At 45.2% G+C, this 16,125-nt stretch overlaps 1 protein-coding gene across 6 annotated transcripts in view; it reads right to left on the bottom strand.

Moving 5' to 3' along the window:
* Positions 1 to 16,125, bottom strand: part of samd11 (sterile alpha motif domain containing 11) — an 83,697-nt gene that overhangs the window by 12,533 nt on the left and 55,039 nt on the right. For all 6 annotated transcript variants that reach the window (XM_005914934.3, XM_014339806.2, XM_005914932.3 and 3 more), the window contains 3 exons: positions 13,205 to 13,314; positions 6,092 to 6,184; positions 2,892 to 3,056 (listed from right to left, as the gene is read on the bottom strand). In XM_005914934.3, the coding sequence (XP_005914996.1) occupies positions 2,892 to 3,056; positions 6,092 to 6,184; positions 13,205 to 13,314 (368 nt within the window). The remainder of the gene's footprint in view (positions 1 to 2,891; positions 3,057 to 6,091; positions 6,185 to 13,204; positions 13,315 to 16,125) is intronic.

The following is a 16,125-nucleotide window of genomic DNA, read 5'->3' as shown; positions in this document are numbered from 1 at the left end:
CTGTGTGTGTGTGTGTGTGTGTGTGTGTGTGTGTGTGTGTGTGTGTGTGTGTGTGTGTGTGTGTGTGTGTGTGTGTGTGTGTGTGTGTGTGGACAGATTAGGTGCTCGGACTCAGAATGTTCCCCTCTAAAACTCTTGTCTCATGTTGCAGCTGCTGGCACACAAGAGGAGAGCCCCTCTGACTACAAATTAGAGTCCTAATTGCAGATGGACACACACACACACACACACACCTCTTTCTTTGCATGAGTTATTTTGGGAAGTCCCAGTTTGTCATTCGGACCCATTCCACTTATCCCTCTTTTGTGCCATCCCATTTTTCTCCCCACCACCATTCCGGGAGTTGGGCCTAAATCCCCTCAGTTAAGCCGGGCTTTCCTCAGCACGAGAATACAGGGGAGCGCTGCGCTGATGCAGCTTGGCCGGCCCCGTGATGGATTTGGTGGACTGGCAGGTACACAAAAGCCAGCATCTATCCGCTAAAGCGCACCATACACCAGAAAATTAAGCATCTTTTCAGGAAGAAGCATTTATCAGCATTTAGCCAGTATCATAGGCTTATGCAGCTGTAAATATGCGGCATGTGTGCTCATGCTGAACGTCCTCGTCCTTTGACCAAACGCACTGCTTGATTTTTTTCACTTTTTTGGGATGATGCTAGAGGTGTTACGCACAGCTCCACATTTCGACGCTGACTGAACTCCAAGAGACAAAACAGGAGAAGACGCCCCCCCATCCCACCCCTCCTTTCACTTTCATCTGGATCTCTACCCCCACCTCTCATTTTCTTTTCTCTCTTCTTTACTCTCCTTTCATCATATGAAGAGGGAGGGAAAGTCCTCCTGGCCATTTCTACATCCCTTCCTCCCTTCCACCTCCACCCCAAATTTCAACCCTCCATCCCCCCCCACCCCTCACACCCACACCCCCAATCACTTCTTTTGGTACTCTTCTTTTGCCCATCAGGTCCAGAGAGAGAGCCTCTCACACAACACGTTGCAACTACACATTTGCGTGCACACACATCTAGACGCATGCAAGGAGACTTGCTCTTCACCCCCACCTCTCCACGCACGCACACTTTCATTTTCTGTGCCCCACACTTCAAACACATGAAAGGATGCTCTGCGGGGACCAAGGCTAAAGGGAGAGTTGGCGGTAAGGAAAAAGGAGGAGGAAGAGGGGAGGTGGTATAAAAGCAAGCATGAGAGGCAAATGTATAGGAGAGATGAGGGGCCCCGGGGGGGTGGGGGTGGCGTAGGTGGTTAAAGAAGAGGGTCATGGGGGCCTCATTGGAGACCAGGTCAATGTCAAGGGGCTCGGTCTCGCTGAAGTGATTCACATCGGCCTCTCAAGAGACAAAACAGCCATCCCTCTGTCCTACATCCTAAACTGTTCACAGTGTGGTTCCTAACAAGCGCCACCTGTTAATTGGAGAAAGGGAGGATGTGGAAGCAGTGTTGTGTTTGGCAAATAAACCTGTAAACAGCCAGTGGATTTATAGAGAAATATGGAAGGGTGGCTGTCAGCACTAGCAAAGCCTGCACTGCCCGTGGCTCCTCAGCCACTGACAGCATCTAACACATATAAACAGGAGTGTGCTATGTCACAAGGAAATTATCTTTAAGTGATGGGTTCATTTAGTGTGTGGCAACTGTAACTTGTTTTATATTTCTTCCTCGAGGAGAAGTTATTTATTTGTTCTTCCCTCATTTGTGTTCCTTCTTCATTTCCTCTCCATAGATATAAATTTTTCCCCTCTTTACCCGTGCCTCTTCTTCTCTGCACAAGTGCTGGTCGCATAAAGAAAGCATATTTGCAGAATAAAGGATAATGTGGAAACTATCAAATGATTTGGAATGTGGAAGTGAAGAAAAGGAAGCGAGTATGTCAGCATCGCGCCAGAGCGCCTGCCTCAAAACCGACAGAGCTTCTGGGAAAGGAAGCCGGTGATCAGACTTAGCCCAGGGCCATAAAACCCCCAGAATTTTGCCTCTAAACTCTAGGGGGGGGGGGGGCAATTAAAGCTTTTATAGGCTTCGCCCCTAGATTTGCAACCGGCAATTAAGAATCATTACTAATCAAATAAAAATAAAAGCTGCTCAAACTACAATTTGGCCCAAGCACTGATTGGATTTATACTACTGCAAGAAAGACTCATGTAAAAAAAAAAAAAAAAAAAAAAAAAAAAAAAGGACACTGGTCGGAGTCAATGTTACATCCTGTAGAAAAAATGTGAGAAAAATATTAACATTTCTCGCTCAGCGACAAGAACAAGAAGCCAGCTTATCAATCTGTAACAACTTTTCTCATTTTCTCTCCTCCCCGCCCATCAAACTCCAGTTTCCTCAAGATAAAACTGGGGAATTTTATGTCTATAGAAACTCAGTGAATGTGTGACACACTAGAGGTTTCCTGGGTGAGACTTAGAGGGTTGGCAGGCAGCCAATGAGAGCTCCTGGATCAATCATGGCGTTGATGCATGTGAAGGCTTGTGGGTGTTGTTAACAACGGAGAGTCGGGGTGGTCAGAAATCACCATGAGTGACACTTTGACACTGGGTGGGCAAGCACCGCAAATAGAAATGTCAGCCGTCTCCGTGGCCGGGGTTTCACAATGGCAGCGGCGTGGCACGGTGCTACATGGTAGTGTGAACACAGAGCTGTACTCCAGGGTTACCAGGTAGCACTGCACCTCAGTGACTTAGCGACAGGTGATGGAGGAGGGTTATTTTGTTTTGTTTCTTAAAAGATGCTTGAATTAAAGTGAACAAAAAGAAACCTCTAGATCTTTTATGTAAGAATTTCTAAATATATATTACTATTAAGAATTTAAAAATCTGTGGAGTGGGGAAAGATTAGAAATAGCAAGACAGAGCTTTGTGTACTGACCGTGACCGGGCAGACCCATGCTGCTTGCTAGCTGGTAGAGGCGTTGCTGCTGCTCCTCGTAGGACCCTTGCTCGCTGAGCGCTGACATCATGCGCCTGTAATGTTCCTCAGGGCTCATGTGGCCGTGGCTGCCGCCTGCCTCCACCCCTGGGCTCTGGGAGTTTTCTGCAGAAAGGAGGGGAGGGATTAGCGACTGTCAGTAGCAAACTGATCGGGAAATTTCTTTTAACTTGATCTCCAGGCTCTGAAGCTCTCCCCATAAATTTCTATCACCTCAGTGGCACACGAGGTATTTATAGGAAGAACAGTCCACATTCATTTGCATGTCACGATTGTGCAGAGCACGCCACAAGCAAGAGGTTGCATGAAATGTAATACTGTTAGCAGCCTCAAAGCATTAGTGGCTCTAAATGGTAACCAGAGGTCACAGATTTGTGAAATTTTGCATTTCAACAGCTAAAAAGCCGATTCAACATCAGACACATGAAGCACTGTGCTTTAACATTACTGAGAACTTTATTGTCAGATAAGAAATAGTGATTCAAACTTTTTCTAGTTAAAATTTGATTTCAGTTCTTAAAAGTACTAGACCCTTTGAGAAATACCTAAATATTAAACATGTTTTGGTCATATTTTCTCATTTTACCTAATAAAACAAGTATAAGTTTTATGCATATGTTAAATATGAGTCAGAACATGTGCTTTCAAAGATCATGAAGGTCCAGTGGACTGGAAGCCTCTTCACATGAAGCTACATGCGTAGAGCCATGCATTGTTAATGTTCAGAGCCTGACCCCATCATGAACTCACAATTTCTCTTACACAAAGCGCATCAGTAGCTCCGGTAACACTGCAGTGATGAAACTTACTGTATATAATGCAGAAAACTCAACAGTACAAAACAACTCTCAGCTTCGACCACTGTTAGTGTGGGTACGTGTGTGTGTAACACCTCTCTGTTGTGTTTAGGGTGTTGCGAAGACAATGCGGTGTATGATGTCTATCTAGCCGTCAGTCCCCCATACTTAATCTCCCTGCCTTTGACCTCCCTCTTCCCCCTCCCTGTCAATAGTAACATGATCTAAGGTAAGAACGGAGGGGGATATAGGAAGGTGGTTAGGGAGTTAGAAAAGGGAGACAGAGGATGAGGTGGAGGAGGGAGAAGCAGAGGAAAGAAGCAGGGGTTATTTTTACCACCCTCCTCCTTATTGAAACCTGAGTCTGGCCCCGGGCAGGCGAGCAGGAGTGGCGCTGAGGAGCGGAGGTGGGGTGGAGGTGGTGAGGGAGGAAGCGAACACGCAAGCATCTCTGTCTCCACCGACAAGCTCCAGCTAATCCACCCAAGGTCCTCGAGTGTTTGTGTGTGCGTCCGTGTGTGCGTGCGCAACTAGTCTGTGCCTGTCTAAAGTTTTCCTGCTCTCTAAACACAGCAGGGGGTGCCGACTTTGCAACTGAAAGAAAAACAGACATCATTTACACAGTGGTATCCAATCTCTCTGGCTCCATCCACACACTACCCTCACAGTCTGTCTCTTTTAGTCTGTTCTCCACCTGCATTAGTCATTAAAGGATCTCTTGTGTCACCACACTTGGAGGCAAAAAGATGTAACTTAGCATAGATAACACACAAATACTAACCCACATACAGGTGCCGCGTCAGGCTTTGGGTGTGGACGGAGCTCAAGGTTAAGACACAGGATCAGCAATGTTTTGACAAGGCTTAAATGCACTTTTCTGGACAGCTGGCTGCACGCGCGCACACACACACACACACACACACACAGAAACAGAGTCTGCTTTATCAGTTTCTCTTGTTTCAGTTTGTGCATGTGCAGCAGAGGAAGAATGTATGTATATATGCAAAGCATATACAGAGATTGTGTTTTTAAAACCAGAAACCTAACCATACACACTGTGAGAGGCACAAAAACACAAACTCAAAACACACAAACCTCCATTTGCCTTAAAAGGAAACCGAGCCAGAATACACAAACACACACACACACACACACACACTATTCTCAACCAATAACAAACCCATGCATCTTTCAGAGGCAGGGTTGTGTCTAAGTAAGACGATAATGGCCACGAATGAGTGCTTCTGTACACAGAGAAAGAGGAAAGAGGCTCCAGGCAGGACTGCAGTCGGTCAAAGGTCACCTGGTGGCCAAAGGTCAAAACAGGGATCACGCCGAGCTCGACACAGCTCAGTCTTACATCCGAATCACACACAACTGCTTTCACTCATCTAAATTTTAATCCATACTTTAACCCTCGGAAAGAAGATTTTATTAGTTTGTCAAATAAGAAGTGCAGTGTATGCACAGCGCTTGTGAGTCTGCAAAGATAAGACGTGTGGTGAGCTGCCCTTGGGTTTTGCCTGCTGTATAATGCATCAGTCAGGAAGTCTTCGTCAGGAGCCCAGAGGGACAGACTCGGTGGCCGTGCCAGCTCCACGCCGGGCGCCTGGTTTCACACCACACGAGGGAGATATGAATAATAGAGGACAGCGCCCGGATTGCAGCACTACAGAGGAGCACCGTCTTACCAAGGTGTGCCTTGTCAAGGTCCGTCATTTACGCTGTGCTAATTTCACCTAGAGAGCAAATGCTTATGCTCATATGAGTGTGTCTGCCTGAGGATATTACTGTACACATGTGTTTGTTTGGAAGATGACAGACGGGACAGGCGCCCATGCCCTCAAATCACAGCTTTCATTCATTTTTTGTGGAACACACACATATATAGAGGTGATCAATGTTTGATCTTTTTCAGGGCTAAAAATGAAACTCCTAAAGGGTTTTCATTTATTGATATTAAATCACTTTGTAAGTAAGAACTTTGTTTTTTATTTAACTATTTATTCGTTTTTGGTGGCACCCTCTAATGTGTGCATATGTAGGAAGAAAGGGTAACGAGATAGCTGCTTCTACATACTATCTCAACCAGGAGCATGTGACACACTGAGATCTGGCACATCGTTTGCTCTGTGGGCCTCTGTGACCTGTAGTCACCCATAACACCTTTCTCTGCAGGGATGTTTGCATGTATATTTGGAGAAACATGATTTGGGGTCAACATTCTGACATTCACCAGCGGCCGAGTCAACTTCCATCTTTTCTCTTTAGTCATTCCGTCTTTTTTCCCCTCAAACAGTTTCACACATCTGTAACATCACAACACACAAATACACTGCCTACCTTTGGGGGATACACTGCGTAACTTCTTGCTTTCAGAGGGACACTCGCTGCTGCTGTTGGGAGAGAAGCTTCTCCTCTTGCCTAGAAGGTCATCTGTAAACACACACGGAAACCAATCAGAAACAAAAACCAGAGTAAAGACTCGATATTGCCGCTCTCCTGTGTCTCTACCTGTGTGCATGGTGTCTGCTTTGGAAATGTAGAAGAGAGAGAGAAGTGCGAGTGAAAAATAACCAAAGAGGAGGAGAGAAAGATGAAAAACAGAATGAGTGAAACAAGGCACGGGCGTCTGGAGAGGTGCATATTCTGTCAGAGAAAAGAGAGGCCCTGCACTGCCGTGGATGACGGATCTGCCCCCCTTAGTCACGTGTTTGTTTGTCTATCTAAAGCAGGGAGGGGGGCTCGGTCTCTCTGTGCCATAATCTCTTTCCAACAGTCTGTCCTCAAGTGTTATCACCATCCTTCCTCTCTCTTTCTTCCTTTTTTCCAGATGTTGAAGCAAAACCCTCTGACTGAACTAAAGTGCACGAGATCCTCTCAGAAATACCGCTCAGCTGACATCATGTCTGCCTCACGTGTTTTTATTTCACTTTTCGTTTTTGTACCTCTACAACAACTTTTGGTGACCTCCCATAAACCCTCATGTCTCTTCATTTCTCCATCCCCTTCCTTCTCTCGTTAGTGTCATTTGGGTGTGTTTGAACCTCAGGAGCATCTCACTCTCACATTAACACCTCTCTGGCTCCTCTTCTTCCTCGCCTGTGTCCCCACCCTGCCACTAGAGCTGCTCCCCCCCCCCCCCCCACCCCTTACCTCTCCTCCCCTCTCATCTCTCTCTTCCTTCCTTTCCCATCCCATCACCTCCCACCCCCGCCACCTCCCCTACAAACACACCTCAAATCAATACAGGCCTTATCAGAGAAGGAGGAGATGCAGAGCACATCGCACGCAGCGCCGGCAGGAAGGAAAGAGGCGTTTGTCATTGCGCTCTCTCTCTCTCTCTTTATTTCTACTTCATGCATCTCTGATTTTTCTCCAACTCTGTTTCTTCCTCCACACAGACAGCCAAACCCATCGCAGTGACTTCTTCTTCCCTTCGTTCCACTTTCTCTCTTTCCCATCTCAATGCATAGTTTTCAGGGTGAGGCGAGTTCCCCCCCCTCCCTCAAGGAGAATGGTTCATCTCTCTCTCTCTGCTTTTTCAGCAAAGCAATTTTTCATCATTTGCACAGCAGGTGTAAACAGTGCGGAGAAAGAACGAACACAGAGTAGAAATAAAACACGTCGTCATCATCATCGCAACACCCACGCAAATATAGTTAGCTCCGCCTCTTTCCTGTGTCCAGCATTAATATTGCTGGTGGTACGTGAGAGTAAAGCTGATGGTGTCTGAGCTCTGACCTTTAACCTATTAGCCAAACTTGTGCCTGTTCCTGTCTGCAAGGGGAAACAGAGGAGGGGAAAAAAACGGATTTAGACAGGACTCTGAGGATATTGCTGTGCTGCTAAAGGAGTGCCGGTGTTGATGAGAGGGCGAGCGAGCAAGCGGGAAAGGATGAGAGGGAGGAGGTTCACTAATGATCCGGTGTTTGATGTTACCTCTCAGGTCCTGAGGAGATCCACTCCCTATACCATCCAAAAGAAACAGCAGGAGGAGGCGGGGGGCACAGGGAGTAACGCTAATGGACAAGTGCATGCATACACACAAACTGGATGCTTTTTACCATTTCTACTTTTTCTCCAATCTCTTTTATGATCTCTCTTTCCGTTTTTCTTTCTCGTTTTCAAATCTCGCTTGGTACTTTTCTTTCACTGGTCCTTTCAGGTGAAAAAAAACGAAGGTCTCCATCTATCCTATTAGTGAAATATTAACAAAGAGAGAGAGAACCCCCATTAGTTAAAGCCCCTCTTCTACCAAACACACACGCGCTTAGACCCACACCCACAGCCTCTCATGATCAAACACACTTGAGTCGTCTCTTGAGCCGACCTCACTCAAGACACTGCGTCTCCTGAGCGAGTGCCCGAGGGCCCGAGATTTGAGGGCGGAAAGCTTTTAAAGCCAATTAAATGGGGCTTCTTAGAGCACCGGCGCTCCCTTTTAATGCCAAACCCTGAGCTCTGCTAGCATCTATACTAACCCTTTTACTCCCACTAACACAGCTTACAGTCAAGTTTGCTACCTTAGGCCTTTCCCTATCACCTGCTTGTTAATATTGCTAAGGAATTAGTGGTCGTGGAGTCAAGAGTTTTAGTCCGCCTTCAAGGCTGCTATTTTAACTGTCAAAATACAGCAATTATTAAGTGCAGACAGCGTTTGCTTCTAATGATATAACCCCATGTTTTAGCTTTTCTTGGTCAACAGACAATCTGCAGTCTTGCCTTTTTTTCAGACGTGTATGTGAACACACCATGTTCCAGCCTCTTCCTCAGTTCCTCCTTGCTAGTTAACCTCCTCCTTATCTGCTGTTCCTCCCACTGAGAGAAAAGATAGATGAGAGCTGAGGGATAGAAAGAGAAAGAGGAAACAGCAGGACCTAAACGACTTCTCTTTCATGTGACACCAGCAGGGCGAATCATCAGCCAGGAGAACGTTCCCCTTCCTCTCCTACTCTTTTTTTTTTTTACCCCTCTTCTTCCTCAAACTTTAGCCCTCCTCCCTTCTCTCCATCCTGTGGAGCGCGTTGACAGCTCAGACAGCCAGACTCCTTAATTCCTCTCTTACTCCGTTAATCTGTCATCTTTATCAGGCCGAGGAAGGGGAGGGGGAGGCGGCTGAGTGGAGGGAGCAGCTTGGGGGGGTGGGGTGACAGGCGGGGACGTGGGGTGGGCCGCCAGCCGCAGCCCCCCGATCAATCTCCACATTACAGCTGACAGAATGGTGCTAATAACTTATTGATCCCTCCTCCGTGCGCCGGGGCCTCCGCCGGCCCTGAAAGCCCTGGCATTGATTGGCTTACGGGCCGATGCAGCTGGGAAAGGGCGGTGTGGTGGTGGTGGGGGTATGAGAGAGGGTTGGGGGTGGTTGATGGAGTCGGCACGAGTGGAGGATGCACCACAACAACATGTGCAAATGTTCACCAATAGGAAAACTGCCACAAAAAGTGCTCGTCTTTCTTATATGATGGAAGAAACTGAAAGACGGACAAACAGAGCCAGAAAAAAAATCACAAAAGGAATGGAACAAAAAAACCCCCCAAACATCTGACCTTAAAATGAAAATCTGTGAGTTTGATATTTTCAAGAGATCATAATTATGTAACCAAATAAAACCAAAAGTAGGTTTTGTCTTTGTCGTCCTCACTGCCTTCAGCCGGATACAGTCAGTCCCTTCTCGTAGGAATCCTTTGAACAGATGGCGTTACACGAGAAGTTTCCATCAGCAGTACCAGTGGTTTGTTTATAATGTCGGTTATGACAACCACTGTGACAGTCACCCAGAAAAAAGTTTTTTAAAATTACTGATATGTAGGCATCGGTACACCTCACTAGGTTGAGTAGGCTACCCATATAGCAAAAGACCACTGCAGAGTGCTTTGTTGTCTACTCTATTTCCCAAAATAACAGCTACAAAACTAATCTGACAACTGTCTGTCCTAATTCTTTGGAAATACCATTTATTTTTGAATTTCCTTTTAAAAAGTCAAAAGAAAAAAAACATGACAGAAATAACTAATTAGAATTAAAAATAAGTTTGATTAATAAATAAAATACTTCATCATCCTGAATCAGGAAACACAACATATAAAAGAAAGGGAAAAAACCATCAAGAAACATTTATATATAATATTGCATGAGTAGATTAAATATCTGAGAAAAAAAATCTGTAAATGGAAAATTTCTCAATTAAACTTTTCCAATAAGGTTGTTCTGAATCCAAAAATGATGTCTAATATCTTCTGTCAGTCTTAAATGTATTGCTTTCTTTGTCAGATCTTTCCGTCTTCCCAGCATTCATCCGTCTTCTTCTGCTTACAGAGACTGTTCCTAGGCAACAGTTCATGCCCAAATATGCAAGCTAATATTCCCATTCAAACAACGCGCAATTCGCAGGTTATTAAAGGCAATTAAAGATTTAAAAGTGCCAAGAAATATTTCTGTGACGCACAACTCGCCCGACTGCTGATTCTGCTCAAGTGTAACTTTGCACAAGTACAAGCAGAAAAGAAAGAAAGAATACAACTACAGAAACTACAGGGTTTCTTTTAAGCGCCCAGGCAGGAAGGACAAAACTATTTTCACTATTAATTCAACTATTTATTTTGTCATCTTGAATTTCACATCTTGACAGAACCATCAGCATGTCTGTTTGAGAAACCATGAGAAAGCGTTTTGTTATGGCAGTGCAATTACATCCCTGTTAAGCTGTGGGATGTTTTAAAATATTTACTATCCACATTTCCCCTTTTTAGCCGCTGTATGACAGAGCTAATATAAGCACACATCCTGGAATGTTTACTTTGGGGGCAGAATTGCCTTTCTATGCTAATCATGTAATAACTAGCTGGTAATACTTTAGAAGCAATCAGTTTGAAAGAAAAAGGCCTTGCACAAACACGCTGGGCTGCAGATTCACACGCAAGCAAACATTTAAAACCAGGCCTTTCGAAACCGCACACGGAAAGGTGCGCATGCACAAACACACACAAAAATGTGCTCAAGCCCCAAACCGCTGCTGCAACCCCCAACCACACACACGCCGACAGGCTGTAACTGCTTTTGAGAGCCTGAGTGTTGGGAGCAAAGAGAGAGAGGAAGAGAGAGAGAGCGGCGGCCCAAAAACACCTTATCTGCCTGTTTGAGTCTCCGGTCTGACCGCAGAGCCACGGTTTACAGTCTCCACAGGCAGCCAGACTCTCAGCATCGGCGCCCCTGCCCCTCCTGCCTCCTACCCCTCCTTCCCCTCCACCCTCCTCTCCGCCTCTAACAGAGCCTCTGAATAGCCAGTGGCTGGGGATTGAGAGAGCGAAGCAGGGGAGGGACGGATGGAGATGGGAAGAGAAGGGAGGGAGGCAACCTTCCTGTCTGTCTCTCAGATTTAATTAACGGCCCACTCCGGCACAGAGACGACCCGGCAAGCCTGCTTCCCTTTCCTCCTGACCCACACACACACGCACGCACACACACAAACACACACACGGAGCAGTCCGCCGCCATAGTTGCTGCTTACCCTCCCTTGATACCACTACCGCACTCATTCATCTCATTTTCTTCTGGCTCCCTATTTCCAAATGTTTCCTCCATCACAGCATCTCCGTCTCTCGCTGCTGCAGACTTTTTCTTCACCTCCTCCTGGCTGCCTTTCTCCCTTCTTTCCCTCCACTGGTCACTGGTACACATTAAACACCTCTGGAGGAGTCGAACAGCAGAGGTGACTGATGCAACAGCATAAACACATAAACACAAGCATTTATGCTGCGCCAATCCCAAAGCCAAATAATCCACTGCTTTAAAACTTCATGTACATTTCACCCACCTAAGTATGTGGACGCAAATTCGAACTTGAGTTGATATTGCGTAGGGACGCAGATGTATAACTACATGTTATTTGTGTGTAATTGTGTGTTTGAGAACGAGTGTGTGTCTAATTTCACTGGCAGACAGAATTAGAGCCAGTGGCTGATCGGATTGGACTTGTTTACAGACACGAAGCGAGCCGCTTAGGCAGCCTGTTAAATCTCCCTTTAATGCTCAAGCGGACAGATTTTAGGGTCTTGGACCCCCTACGTGTAGGCCACACTGTGCGCGCACCATCCCCCATTGCTGCCCCACACCCACCTCCATCCCCTCTTGTCTTCCCCCATTAGGAAAATCATTCATGGCTCTGATTTCTCCATTAAGTTTAACAGCTGATTAGACTGGTGTATTGGTGGAAATCTGTCCCAAACAGGGACCCAAAGACACTGGCTGAGCTGGCTGTTTAGCAATCTAATACTCTTCCCACCTTGCACCCACTCTACCTCATATCGCAGGCACCGTATGGACAATTAATCTGGCAGACAGAGTATATGAGCACACGGAGAGACAGTATGGAAGTGTTGGGTCTGGGGTGATTATGCCACTTGCTGTGCCTCCTACTAATGGGATAAGAAGGGACAGGGGTTGAACTCCGGGTAACAGCAAAGCAAAGGTATGGTCTTTACTGATAAAAAGGCACCCAATTATTTAATTAAGGGTAGCTGCATTTATTTAAAAGTGTTTGGATTATCTGATAGAAGTTTATAATCCAGGGTTATTCATGTGTCATGATCAATATTTTCACCTGCAGGCAAAAAATCAAAAAAAAGAAAAAAAAATTAGCAGGGATAAGAAAAAATAAAACTCTTGAGATTAATTAGTTCAACATGAAAGGCCTTCCAACTGTTTTAAGTCTTCAACAACCCTAAAATTATAGTTAGTGAACTTCTTATATTACTGTGATAATGTGAAGATTTTGCAAGTGTACCATCAAAAACTACATAAACATACTTGTACGCCACTAAAGTTAAGTGCAACTTACAAAATGTGAGCGAAACATACAGTACAATGGACTTGTTTCTAAACAGTGACTTACACAGAGGCTTTCTGAACACCCATATGTCTTTGATGGCTGCACAATATCCTCATACAGTCTACTTGACAAATAGCTGTGATTAAATGTGGTCTGTGTTCTGTGTTTAAGCTGGAAGCAAAGCTCTTAGCTTAGCACATGCACACCATGGTTCCTCTGCTCACATGAAACTGGATTAATGGCAAACAAAGCTATTTATTCAGAGGTAATTTAAAACAGGGGGTTTAGCCCAAAAAAAAAAATCCTGGAGTGCGGCAGAGAATGTGGGAAGAACATTAAGTAATCAACATGAGCGACCTTTAGGAATTACTAATACGCTTATGTTAAATTCCCTCAATCACATAAATTACAGTAAATTAAATGGTTAATGGAACGTTTACATGTGTTATAGGAGGTGTAAAGGGGCATGTATCATCTGCCTACATGCAAAGGAAGAAAGAGAAAGACAAATGTAAGAAAGAGAAAGAAAGAAGCCACCTTACATTTTGCATACATTACAAATGCGTACTGTTAAAACACACACACACATACACACACACACACAGGCATCATCATGATCCTACCTGTGTGTCCAGTACTGGTGCTGTGGTCAGAGGCGGACTGGCCTTCGGGCATGCCGTGCTGTCTGGTGTGGTGCAGGTTGGAGATAATTGTAGAGAGGTCAGTGTCACGACTGCAACACACAAAATACACATAGAGGAAAGAGAGCACAATTAAAAGTAATGAACAAAAGAAATGAACTAGTAGTAAACCCAAATCAGTGTGTAAGCAGCAGCATATAAATTCATACTGTTTCACATAAGACTTACCACCGAAATCCTCCATACAGACAGCCCTGCGCTCTATAAAATGCACATCTTCACACAGACTCAGCAGCAACAAGTGGCTGTCCTGTCAACTGGCTCTTAGCTCTGAGGTGTGTAATACACTCTGACAGACTACCGCATCCAGCACTTTCAGGTCTCATCCCTACTCATCTTCCACACTAAGATGTATTAATGAACATATTCACAACCCATAAGCAGTTTAACAGCTTAAAACCCGCTCTAATAATATGCAAAGACAGGTAAAGAATAGTTAAGATAAATAAACGATTCGATCGCGCTTGGGAGTGGTTTTATTTAATAAGAATGTATAAAATCCTCAAGTATAAGCCACCATTGATTGCGCTAACAATTAAAAAAAGGAGCTGCAAGTCTTCTCTAGTCTTGTGCCTACACTAATGTTAAGTTCCTCACATGATAAAAAAAAAATAGAAAGAAAGAAAATTATTATTCACAAGAATTTCTCAAACACCCTGTCCTGCCCTTCAGCACCCAGAGGAGGAGCAGGAGGAGGGTTAACAGATTAGACCCAGATTTGGTTGGAGCCGCTCTGTCCTTTCAAATTCTCCACCAGCTGCCTTTCTAAACTCCCCACACCAGCGGACCCACACAACTGTGTCATGGAGGCATTTCATTTGCAATCTGATTACCATCCTGATCGCATTAAATGGCATAATGATGGGAAATAGGCGCTTAGCGTTTGAGGGTAGCGTGGCCGCGCGGTGTGTGGAGTGTAGTCAGTGTAATGGCAAACAGCTTGTGCGGCAGGAGAGGTACAGGGCAGAATGTGTTTTTTAGTTGCAGTCTACATATCTTCTGTCATAGTTATGCGATATACCTGCTGCACACAGCTGTCCCAAAGCCCATGAGGATTTAGAGATTTTTGCACATACATGCTGTGTTGTTTTCACAGTAACCCTAACACGTCATTTCACAGCATCAGCAACCTCTCGTGTGAGCAGCAATCTCATTTACAGCCTTAACTGGCAACTTTATTGAAAGCAGAAACATCTATGAAGGGGGTCTGGTATGACACGGCAAGCACAGTTTATGGGACAGAGGCGGTGAATGGTTCTTAGCTGCCACCACTATGACGAGGCCACACTGTTTGCGGCTGCTGGATTTGGGTTTTTACAGTCCCATGATTACAGGCTCCTTCTGTAATGTCAGGCTGTCGGTCGCCAAGCTGTTTTCCACACGCTAACAGAAAAGATGAAGGGTAGTGCTGAGGACCTCATGCTGGCCCTGCTGGCCTCACCAGTCACCTCTCAGGCACAGAGAACCAATGACTCAGAAAATAGTCGCAGACAAAACAGTCACCATCGGTTGCTAAGCAAGGAGACGCTTGATTGGTCTGTGACTGCAAACTTTTTACACTAATGACAGACTTCTTTTTTAGAGTGCAACTTACTAAAATTGGTAGCTCTAAGCGTCTGAGAGGGCAATGATTTTCTTCAAAAACGAAAATGAGGTCCAAAGAAGGTTTTTTAAAGGTCATTATTGTGCGTTTGTGTCACCCACTGACTCCAAACCATGCCATCCGTGCACAATGCAGTTAGATGCTCTACTGTGGGAAGCTGCAGCCAAATCCATCAATCAGTTAGCTGCATTATAACACCACCCTCTGTCCATCATTTAAAGTGATCGTGATAATGCCATCGTGAACTTCTCAGAGAGGTGACGGGGTTATTATCCCATGGTGAAGTGGCCGCTCAAAGCCGTGAACGGCAAGGACATTGTTAGTTGGGTAATTAGCGCACTTCTCCTGAGCCGTCCCGCCTCAGCTCGGGCTAATGAGGGCCTAGCCTTATCCCCACCCACCTATGCCCTCCCTCAGCCCCCTCCTTCGCTCATTCTGCGAGCGGAGGCAAGGTCACTCTCAAGCCGTGGAAGACTGAGAGGGGGGCTGGGGATGCTGTTTAAAACCCAGTCACCTGAGTCAGCGCTCCCTAAGGAGCTCCTAAGGCCAGGGTTAGCTGGGAAGGACGGAGGCCTTGGAAACGATGGAGGGAGGGGGTTATATAGCGGTTGTTGAGCCCGATTGCTAAGAAGGACATGAGCCGACTTCTCATCACCCACGTGCACCAGAGACCGTCACCTCCTGCTTATCTCTAAACTGGTCAGTACTGTTCCTTTGTTACTGGACACAGTGAACCAGACACTGGGTTAGCCAGAGTGTGTCATTAATCAAATACCACTATCTACTAACATTACTGATGACATAAAACTGTCATAATCAAACTTCCACAAAGGCTGAATTTAAATTTCAATACAATCCATCTCCAGCTATGATACTTATTTTTTTTAGCCTGTATAAAGCAGAACATTGCAGTTCTCAGAGTAACCACTTGAGGCTGGCTTCAAAAGTGAGTCACTCTCATGTGAAACTGTTAATTAAAAAGCATTTAAAGCATGTTCAGTAGTTTTGGGCTCCATAGTTTTCCTTTTCATATGCATTTTCATAAAAAAAAAAAAAAAAAGGATGCTGGTAAAGCTCAAAGTTAGGGGAACGGGTTCCACCTTGGCTATACCATTTGTGCTTTTTGGAACATTTTTAATGTCTAAAGTATCTGACAAATAAGATCTGCTGTGTGATGCAACACATAACATATTGGAAAATGCATTATTTAGCATTATTATTATTTAGCAGATAACTGTGT

Source organism: Haplochromis burtoni, unplaced genomic scaffold (genome assembly GCF_018398535.1).
Source record: "Haplochromis burtoni strain Fernald_Lab_line unplaced genomic scaffold, NCSU_Asbu1 Contig_9, whole genome shotgun sequence".
NCBI lineage: Eukaryota > Metazoa > Chordata > Actinopteri > Cichliformes > Cichlidae > Haplochromis > Haplochromis burtoni.
This window is presented reverse-complemented; position numbering and strand designations above follow the sequence as displayed.